The sequence below is a fragment of the Montipora foliosa genome, chromosome 6 (assembly GCF_036669935.1).
Source record: "Montipora foliosa isolate CH-2021 chromosome 6, ASM3666993v2, whole genome shotgun sequence".
Classification (NCBI taxonomy): domain Eukaryota; kingdom Metazoa; phylum Cnidaria; class Anthozoa; order Scleractinia; family Acroporidae; genus Montipora; species Montipora foliosa.
Genome location: NC_090874.1, coordinates 65,979,265 through 65,990,451, shown reverse-complemented (window position 1 = coordinate 65,990,451; position 11,187 = coordinate 65,979,265). Strand labels below are relative to the sequence as shown.

Sequence of the window (11,187 nt, the reverse complement as noted above, 5' to 3'; positions counted from 1 at the left end):
ATGCAATAAAATATACATTGGCGAGACAGGTAGACGACTAAGCGACCGATTTCGCGAACACCTTCGCGGTGTTGAGAAGAATGACAAGGATGCATCTAAGCCAGTCGCTCGTCATTTAAATCTCCCTAACCACTCCAAAAAACACATGGCTATCTGCGGCTTTTCCCTACATCTAGGTACGACGGAAAGCCGCAAGAATCTGGAACAAAAATTCATCTTCTAAATCGGCACCCTTAATCCTCACGGTATTTATTTGACGAACGCTTTTCATTTAACTAATATATTCCTATTTTTCACGTTGCCATGTTACCACCAATAGCGTAGGCTCGAGCCGCAGTTAGAGGTTGAGGCTTTAGGAGCAACCCCACGGTATTTTCCATAGATGTGGCAATTGTCCACAGCGCTTTTCCACGCACATGGCAGTTTTGTAGGCCCGCTGGTCCTCTGGTGTCATTTCTATGGCCTTGGTGTTGGCTAGCACTGTCTATTTTTTCATGCTCTTTTTATAGTTCTCGGAGGAGGTGTTCCACTGCTTTGAATCTTCGGTATTCTAGGGGCTGTTCCGTCTGTCTGTCACACTGCATCACGATGTAGCAGTAACTATATGCCTCGTGGTGCTGTGACTTCTGCATGTTTCTCTTCGTGGGGTCACGCTTTGGTTGAAATGGCCTCGAAGTCGGCGTAGATCACAAACGGTGCCGGCAGTTGTTTCTGGTAGTTCTAGAAGAATACACTTAGGTTTGTGGGCTTCCAACAGGTCTTCGCAGACGATACCGAATTTTGTTTCACGGACTTTTTTCATCCTGTTTCGGTTTTCCGTGTAGGTGCATGATGCACAGTAACCCGCGTTGCCAAAATTGAGAAGCGATTTCAAGGTTTGCTAAACATTGATAGACCAATTCGGCTTACTCAATGTTGTACCCAATTCAAATCTTTTGGGAATAAAACGTTTTGTTCCAAGTATTTCCATATCATTTAAATGTGAATACTTCATTGTCGTGCAAATTCAACACACAAAGAATCTTAACCCCGAGAGATTTGAATTGGCTACAACATTGAGTTAGCCGAATTGGTCTATTGTCGCAAGGATATGGTAGAGCAGTCATGCGGAGAGTCTTTTCGACAGATGAAAGCTCATAAATTAAAATAACTCTGAACGTCAGGCAACAGTGAAGGTGCACAGTACTCCAAAGAGCGTCAAGTACATTCTGTGAACGTCACTATACCAAAATGTCCACGACGATAGGTAATGCAAGCTCAAGCTACTATGATTTCAATGCGGAAAAAAAGGACAAACATACTTACACTGTAGACAGAAGGTATTCATCTATTTCAAACGAGAGCACCAACGTTGAAGATGGAAACTGTTATGTACTGACTCTTCGAATTATAAAATGGATCACGGCAGTTATCCTAAGCACATTAGTTCTATTCTGCGTTGTGGCCAGCAAAATTTGTCTTTTAGCACTTGGACAACACTATAAAGGGATTAAAGGGTCTGGAAATGATACAACCTCTACAGAAGATCACAATGTACCTATAGAGACGCAAAAACAAGCGTTGTTTTTTATGCTACTTCTTGCTTTGATGATCCCTCAAGCTATGACGTTGCTTTATGCTTCATGGACAAGTTTGAGGAGGAAGAGTCGACCGTGGCCAAAGAGGCAAGGATTTTTAGCGGTAAGAATAATTGCTCTCTTGAATAAAAAGACGATGCTCCATTCATAGATAATTAACTTACAACGTATCTAAAAATTGCAAAGATGGAGCAATTACCATACAAACACGAAAAAACGCCTCAATCCTTCGTTTCCCTGTCCTCTTGCTTTTCTAAACTTACCCTCCCTTTTTTACTTAATTCCAGCTACGACCTGCAAGTCACACGTAGAATATGTAAATTATACTCATTGTTTCACTAATTTTTAGTTCAACGTATACTAGCATTGTGTCTCTTGTGACATTTACTTATTGACGAGTCTTAAAAAAGAGCGGTGAATTCAAAGTTGCCTGATTCATTCGCTATCACTCCCCATACGGCGAACCCTACTTTTTGTAGTACAGTGGCTGATGCAGACAATTTCTACAAACATTTTTCACCCCTTCAACAAAGAAGGGCAGACCACTGCACTGAACTCGTTGCTTAGCTACCGTCGAGTTTATTGAAGTCGCAGTGATTTATTTCAATTACTTGATTGATATAACGGGTAACCGGTCGACCGAGAATCTCATTTTGAACATTGATTCTATGCAAAACTTGAGTAAATGCAGGTTTCATTGGCAAAAAGTAAAGAGAAATGTAAAATTTACGATTACTGTTAAATGTTGGTTGATTTTCGTTTAGGGGTGGCTAAAATCAGCGGACAACAAAGGCCGCCTTTTTTGGTACTTAGTTGTCTTTGCGGAAAATGCATTTATCTCCACGCGTGAAAAGATCACTGTTGCTATGGTTACATATCAAAATCGCGCCTTTCGACACCTTTCGTGAAATGATTTAATATTTCATTGGTGTTTATATCGTAAGTAGAAGATTACATGGCCGCTTGGAGATACGAAATTTCTCTTCTCGCTGCGGTCACTCGTGAAATATTTTTCAACACTCGAAAAGAAATTTCGTATCTCCCCGCGGCCATGAAATATCCACTATATCTTTTCAAAAATGAAAACAATTTTTTTTATCCAGGGAAACTTCAGCAATTTATTTAAACCCATGCGTTGGTTTGTCGTTTTCAATGCAGGTGGTAATTTTTGGATCGAACGTGCTCGGTGTCTTACACGCAGGAATTTAAAAGTTAATGGGGGTCAATGATGAATTTCAAACTGACGGACAATAGCAATTTCAAATGTTCAATAATACACCAAAACCTCGAAAATGCTATTTGCTTTTTGTACGTTATCTTTCCTTTCCAATTTGAACAGACCAAGTCAGGCTGACGCTAATAATTCTGAGCCGGAAAGTATCTTAAGAATTGATTTCAAGACCATTAATTAAATACAGATGGACAGACAGACATCGCAGTCATCATGCATGTAGAAAATGCTGATTGTCATCCTTACTTAATCTTTGTAGCCTTGGGGGTAAAAAGCTATTATCTTCTTTAAGAGAAATCAAAAACGTGACTTGGCTCTTGGGTCAGTACTTGCTCCTTCCGGCGAGGGACACGAAATATAGTAAAACCATGCCACATAGCTATCTCTTTTTAGTATCACCCAACTAGTGGGCTAAAGCAAATGCTGCATTTTGATTGGCTACGCTACTAGAGGACTAATAACAATTATTCCATGAGCCCGAGTTGAATATGAAGTGATAAAATAACCAACGAGCGCGTAGCCCTACTTTTACTTTTGAACATTTTTGCCCTTGTTCCATATCACGACATTCCGTTTATTCTTCGCAGATTCTTTTCGGTGGGTTTCTAGAGACCCTTTCTCTTTGTTACATCACCATCGTAATGCTTACAGTTGTGCCCATCAACCCAGCCGCCATAGTGTTACTCATGTGCAGTTCATCTATGATTCCTGCCACCTGGGAAGCATTTAAATCGAGAAAGCGATGGAACACAGCACATGGAAAGTTTGCCTCTATTATGTTTGGAACTTTCGCTGTTTTTGCTGTGATTGGCATTGTACTGTTGCTGTTAAAGGTATTGAAAACGTTTGAGAATTATTTTTCTATGCAATTCCTGTTTGAATTTTAAACTTTGAGGGAAGATTATTTCACTGAAAACCGAAGTCTGAGCGCAAATCCGTGTTCCAAGACATTTTATTATATAGCTACTGATGAAATACTAGGATTTTGCTTTCTCTAAAAAAACATATCTTCACCGCGCGCATTGAAACTATATTTTTTATCTTTCACATGTGAGGATCTGCTGTCGTCATGGTAACTAACACGATTAGCGAATACAAAAGCGAGCTTCCTCTTGAAAGATACTTTCGTGCTGTAATAAAATTTTCCTCTGCTACATCCACATTTTTTGTAACTCAATTATTGTTTTTCAAAATTTTCATATCTAGTTTCATGTTACACAACATGTGTGTTTTAGTGATTGAGGACCACTTTGTCGCCATTCGAAAACGAATGAAACAAGTTGTTTTAAATCTGGACATTTCATCAGTATCTACATAATAAACAAAGCATTACATGACCGTTTGGGGATACGAATTCCATCTCGAACTTGTTCGCTGAGCTCACTCGTGAGGGATACTGTGGAACCCGTCCTTACGACCACCCCTTATTTACCACCACCCCTATATGATGCCCACTTTTTTATGGCCCGAACAAAAGTCCACAAATTCTCTTATCTGGAAGCCCCGTTAATCCCACCACCCCATTATTACACCCAATGACCACCTTTTGGTCCTCAGTCCTTATTTTTTTTATAAAATTACCCCCTTAATACGACCGATTAAATTGAGTAGTAATTTGACTGGTTAAATTGACGGCAGTCTCAATGAAAAAAAACTGTAGATAGCAATTTTGATCCAGCAGTTTTCCTCAAACCACTAGACAACTGGGAGGATACGTTGAGAAGTAGCGCATGAACGAGGAGAGAAAATAAATGATGCTGGTGAGAGAGGGGTTTGTGTTGATGAAATCGATGTTCTCCTCCGGCAAATGTCATGCCCATTTCATGTATGGAAGCGACATCTAGCTTGCAAGATGTTTTGAATTTTTGAGAGACAGAGTTTGACACTGACTATATTTGATGTTTCGTTCAAGACTTTTCGGCTGGTGCTTGAGCCTTCACCAGAAACCGCTTTTGCGTCGAAAGCAGCTCAGAATTTTCTCAAAAGTTCCAGCAACATTCTTTGGCCAGTAAGACGAAATCATGGTCTCTTTTAACGTTAAATCTTTATTCACTTCCATGCCTGTGGATCTAGCCTCTCACCAGCGCCAACGAGTGGCTCCGAAAAAGATCCGAATTTAGTGAAACGTACAAATATGTCAATTAGCAACATCATGAAGCTGATAGATTTTGTTTTCAATCACAATTACTTCAAATACGACAACACCCATAACAAATAAGTCTGTGTATGTCTGACGGGTCACCCAATCAATCACGTCATAGCCGACCACTTAGCTCCCTAAATGGTAGGAAGATCAGTTGATCAACATCTCAATTCAATTAACCCCAAGCTACGGTTGACTGTAGACCTTGAGGACACCAATGGACAGGGACTAATTTTCCTAGACACTATCCACACAAGGAGTATAACTGAATGTTTACAGAAAGCCAACACACACACACAGATCGCGATCTCAATTCTGACCACCCCATGCATTCGCGTTGCTACGCAGGACAGAGAACATATCATCAACACAGAAAGGGAAACGCCAAAAAACGAAACGAGTCAAGGCTGTACTGCGAGACCATAATTGTGCTTCATCTGGCCTTCGTAGCAGGCGGTTTGGTGAATTTTAGAAGCTTCTTTCCACCGGGGTTGATTGAATGTAAATGGCCACGCGAAAACCGAAGTCAAAAGAGCAAGCGATCACTGAAAACACGGATCGCAGAGCACAAAAGGACTTTTTCTATGTTTAACTATGACTCCAAGATCTCCTGCCATGTCCACGAAAGCAACCATGAAATGGACTTTGGAAGAGTCAGAGTTGTTGGAAATGAGGCTAACTTTCATGAGAGGATCCGCAATCTGGAAATGACCACATTGCCATCCCAGAAGTCTACAAGTTTATGGCACAAGCATAATTCTCGCGCTACGTTTTCTTAACACTTCACGCGAAATTTCTTTCGGCGCGCGTTCGCTGATGAAGGCCCAAGCACCAGTCGAAACGTTTTGAAAGAAACATAAAAAATAGTCAGTGACAAACCATTATCTTACAGTGTTAGCTCCTGACAAAAACTACTCTGTTTTGAACAGAGAAAAGCATATGTCTACTTATAGCAATTATCTCTCGAAAGTTTCCATAGTACGTCTCAAAAAATCTTTGGTTTCCAGGTCAGTTTACTGTCTACCTTATGGCGGTTGGAGTGGTTTATTGTGGCTAAGACTTATCACCTTAGCTCTTAGAATGTCACAGCGGCGCTCATGAAGCAGTTTTTCGTGGCTGAAGCTGATTGATTTTTCATTTTTCTTATTCTAGATACCGCATTTACCTGGTCGGGTAGGAATTCCGTTCGCTCTGACTTTTCTGTCTATTGCTTGGTCACCGAAGATGCGGAAGCTTCAAATACAAAGCGAAGAACAGGGGTTTGCTCAAGGCCGAAATGGTGTCAGTGGCTATGTCACAGAAGCCGATGTCCAAGTTTCAAGAGTACAAAAACGAAATGCTAGCGCTCGAGGCAAGGCAGCGATTATCGCCTCTTTGTGGAGCATTTTTCTCACTCCTTTGGTAGCCACGTTCTTCTCCAAAATTTTTAACATTAACGAGTTGCACAACATTTCTGCTGGATTTAGAGCAATCAACACAAGTAATCCATCATTTGTGTTCTTCATCCTCCACGTTGTGGCCAGTTTCTTTGGTTACCATCTTGGATGGTTGTCTTGCTCGCTTTGTATGCAACGAATTGCTTATGCGCTACCATTGACGCTGGCCACACCAATCGCAGTTCTCATTGTTCTCGTTCCGGGGTTTTGTGAGTCGAACATAATTGTGCTGCCTTGTAAATCGGACGACCTCAATTTTATACTTCCTGCTGGATCCCTTTTATGGCTATCACAATTCTTTGCAACGACGTATTACGTGTGGAAAAATAAAGGACTGATCATGGCCAAGGCGTATGACCTTCTTTGGATTCCGTCTTACAACGGTATGCAGCGCTATTCGAGGAAACACTATTGACTCATTTCTTGTAGTAAATGCCTTGCTTACTCGAACGACACAAGGAACAAAGACAAATTTCTTAGCATCATGGACATTGTTACCTTTTGTTTGTTGGCAAATGTTAAAGGGTCTGTGAATGTTGCTTATGTTAATGCTTGTGTCGTTCGTGTGAACCAGCCTTGCAGATCCCCTCCCCCACCTCCCCCATGAGTCATGTTTTTTGTAGCCTGAAATACCGATCAGTTGAAAAAGCAATGCAGTAAATTGCTGCATGAGATTTTTCAGGATAAAATTGAGTGATGAGTACCTTACCTCTAAGCACTTGTAATTTCCGATTATCGGTTACTTTTCTAGGTGTGTGCCTTGAACAGTATCTGCTACTGAACAGGCGAAACGAAGTGTCGGATGAACAACACATCACACAGCAAGATCTGTCAAGCGATCTCAAAATATTTATCTGTACTACTATGTATCATGAAGAGGATTATGAAATGGAACAACTGCTTCGCTCCATTCACGATGTCGATACCCACAGTCAGGGATCTGGACGCTATTATGAGTCACACATCTTTTTCGACGGCTGTGTCAGAGCTGAAAAACTCAACAACTATGTTGTGCAGCTGGCCTCATTGGTGGGAAAGACTCTCAAAGTGTCAATAAGTGACTCTACTAAACTAAAAGCCCCGTATGGAATGCAGCTCAGGTGGAAGCTTCCTGGTGGAATGGATTTCACCATTCATTTAAAAGACAATGTCAAGGTTCGAGAAACTACAAAAGCTAAAAGATTACATTATCACTTGACATATCCGGAGACCCGATGTTCAAGTCTCGTTCCATTCCACTTGTTGAAATTGATCCTGGTAGTCCCGGGTTCAAATTCTCTAAATAGCCAACTGGTTTGCCTCAGGCCTGTTGGGATTCTGAAACAGTTGTTGTTGTCGTCGTCGTCGTCGTTGTTGTTCTGTTGTGTCATTCCCTTGATTATGTTTCATTGGCCCTCAAAATCCCCTGTAGAAAGTGGTTAATTAAGTATGTATTGTGTATTATTATTATTATTATTATTATTATTATTATTATTATTATTATTAAGAGTTACTCAATCAGTGAGTGCTTTCAAAGCGAGAACTCCCTGATGACTGAAGCGTCTATTTAACGAACTTTCCTTTCATTTTTCTGGCTTTTTTCTTAATGTCGTTTCTGCATCATCATATTTTGGATATCAGGTTTAATTTTTTGACTAAAATCTTTCCTAGGTAAAAAACAAAAAACGTTGGAGCCAAGTAATGTACATGTCATACGTCTTGGATCACAAGAAGAAACTTCTGGAAGGTTAGTTATCGTTAGAATATATTAATGTTATGAGAGCCTTACTTTTCAAATTGAAGAAAAAATATCTGATCCTTCAACAACTTCTCTTTCAGCACATGACGATCAGTGCTTTATCTTGACAACGGATGCTGACGTTAAGTTTACCCATGAGTCCGTGGAGGCGTTGATAGATCAGATTGTAGAGGATCCTCATACTGGTGCAGTTTGCGCAAGGACTCACCCGATGGGAAATGGGCCTGTGGTTTGGTATCAGATATATGACTATGCCATTGGTCACTGGTTTCAAAAGGTATATAAAGTTAGAAAGGCAACCCTCCTCAAAATGCCCTACGAGTTGCGCTGTAGACGCTTAATTAAGTCTGAGACAGACACATAAAACAGCAGGCTCACAAGAGGAAAAAAGCCATAATGTGTCTTTAGCTACATTCTCCTGACACAGCGTATTTTGATTTTCTATTAGAAGGAAATAATACGTTAGATTTCGAATCATCGCAGTTGTGACGTCACTTATGCAGCAACCACACGAAAGCCGGCAAATTTCGTGGTTGAAGATGACCAGAACTCAGAGTGATCATGATTTGAACGCATGACCTCTGCGATACCCGGTACAGTGCTTTGCCAATTAAGCAACATGTCTTCCTCTTCGAATTTATCTGATATACACACAATAGTTAATTTGCTCTGAACTGACTATTATCTTTAATTAAGAACACTGTGTCCCAGGACTTGTGATAACAGAGGGAAAAAAAAGGGAGATAAACGCTTTACCACTGAGGATCAATTAAGACACCGCTCTCCCATAAATAGATTTATGTAAGTCTTCCATAGGATATCATTGCTGAAGAGTAACTAGGCGTAAGCTTCGATTTTAAAATGTCTATCTTTGTGGTGAGGTTTAGTAATCGACCTTTTGCATTGCTTAATATTTTTTGTTGCCAAGTGATATTACAGCATTCTGAAATTGATACTGTTTAAAATATTGTCCCTGAGCAGCTAGCCTTGTGGTAATCAAGTGGTTAGGTGACGGGTTAAGTTAATCAACATTTTCAGGTTCGAGTCATATGTTCATACACTTGGGAAATCTTTTCAAAAATATATGACCATTTCCCTTAATCCATATCAAAGTTTCAGTCTTTTAAATAAAAGATAAATGATGGTTTGCATCTGACGTCACAGCGGCCATATTGGTGCACAGAACAATGCAATTAAGGACGGTGCCTACTATTGTTATTGCGCATACGTTCGGCGCATCTCGAGATACTCGGATTCCTTATCGGTGATGCTTACTAATACAGGGATATTTCTGCGCGGTTTAAAACTATCCGGAGAAAGTAGATCTTAGTAAGTACCCTTGGTATCCAAAAAGAAAACTGGGGGTAACCATGCATTTTTGAGAGATAATTAAACTTTCATTTGAGAAAGAACGCCATACATTGCTTTGTATTTTAAAGATTTTTACAAATATTATTCATGAATTATCTTTGAAAAATGCGTTGTTACCCCCAATTTTCTTTTTGGATTTCATTAACACTTGTTAAGATCTACATTTCCTGCATAATCACACACCGGGGCAAAAATATCTTTAATTAGTAGGCACCGTCCTTAATGTATTTTGGGGATTTGTTTCTATTGTTATGCAAAACTTGAGGGGCCATTTTCTATTGTTTTGTACGCCAACAAGGCCGTCCCATCACGTGTGTTACGCGTGAACATGTAACTCAACAAGAAATTAGCATACGTAGCTTATTACACGTGCATTTGCAATATGCAGTAAATTAGCATATCTAGCTTGTTACTTAAGACTTTGACGTTTCGCTATTAAAGCAATAACTTTATCGAGAGCACCACGCCATCAACACGTGGATGCAAACCAAGAATAGTCAATTTAGAGGAACTATCAGATAAATTCGAGGTTGAATTGAGCGATCAAGCCAACTGGATCCTGGCCATTTTGTGACTTCATATTGAGGCGGCAGGGGAAGTGGAAAAGGATAGACTTTATATGAAAGCCATGTACTTTTATTTTATTTTTACACTCAGAATTTTATGCTTTTGGGGCTACGTAGAACGTTTGACATGAAAGACGGCATTTGAAATAAACATAGCATGTACAGTACGACGTTAAGAACCCAACCGATGCGAGAAGTGAAGCAATGAATTGCCTATCTACAAAGATTAATGTCGTTTATAAAGAAGACCTGTGAGATTTGAAATAAGATCATACATGTGCCCAACCAATAACACACACCGCCCTTAAATTAGTCATCAGTGGCAGAAATTGAGGAAAATTTGACAGATGGTTTGAGAGTTTAGATTTCTTTCGTTATCCCAGGTATCAAATCACATGCTCGGTTCCGTGTTGTGTTGTCCGGGATGTTTCAGCCTTTACAGATGCCAAGCTGTTCGAGATGTTTTACCAATTTACGCCACAGGAGTGGATCATGCCTTTGATTTCCTTACAAAAGACATGGGTGAGTTTACTTTGGTAAATGTTTGAAAACGGAAGAATGATCAGATTACTACAGATCAGTACAGATCTTCAGATCGCTACTCGGACTTTATTGACGTTGAGGAGCTAGGAATTACTCTGACAAGTACTGTTGCAACAAAAACTGAGGCACACCTCGCCTGATATGGTATCCCTGAAACCATCCTAACCGACAATGGGCCTCAATTCATCTCTTCCGACTTTGAGCCAAATCACAAACTTACCCTACTGGCCAAAATGCAACTGGAGGTCAGAAGGATTTGTATGATGTTTTGCATCTTGTGGGCTGTAGATTGATTAAAGTACCAAAGAATTGAATAAAGGAAACAATTAGGTTTTTTTTCACTGCCCATTGTAAGTATAGGCTAGCAATTTCTTGTGGCCTCTACATAACACCTGTTCAAAAATGTGTAAGCCACGTCTTTGTACACACACACACACACACACGCGAAAAAGGCGGACAGCAACAGAACATTTGTTCGCTTGGACAAGCCAAAGAAGAATAGAGTTTTTCTCTTCGCTGTTGTAACGAAGCATGTCTTACCTTTTGGCTAAGAACTTTCTGTTTGCAATATTTTTGTTTGAT

At 40.1% G+C, this 11,187-nt stretch overlaps 1 protein-coding gene across 1 annotated transcript in view; it reads left to right on the top strand.

Moving 5' to 3' along the window:
• Positions 1-1,132: 1,132 nt before the first annotated feature.
• The window catches only part of LOC138008189 (uncharacterized), a 31,572-nt gene continuing 21,517 nt past the window's right edge, over positions 1,133-11,187 (top strand). Inside the window, exons 1-7 of the mRNA XM_068855421.1 lie at positions 1,133-1,680; positions 3,396-3,641; positions 6,104-6,770; positions 7,139-7,542; positions 8,038-8,113; positions 8,206-8,402; positions 10,446-10,584. Of these exons, the coding sequence (XP_068711522.1) occupies positions 1,231-1,680; positions 3,396-3,641; positions 6,104-6,770; positions 7,139-7,542; positions 8,038-8,113; positions 8,206-8,402; positions 10,446-10,584 (2,179 nt within the window). The 5' untranslated portion in view covers positions 1,133-1,230. The remainder of the gene's footprint in view (positions 1,681-3,395; positions 3,642-6,103; positions 6,771-7,138; positions 7,543-8,037; positions 8,114-8,205; positions 8,403-10,445; positions 10,585-11,187) is intronic.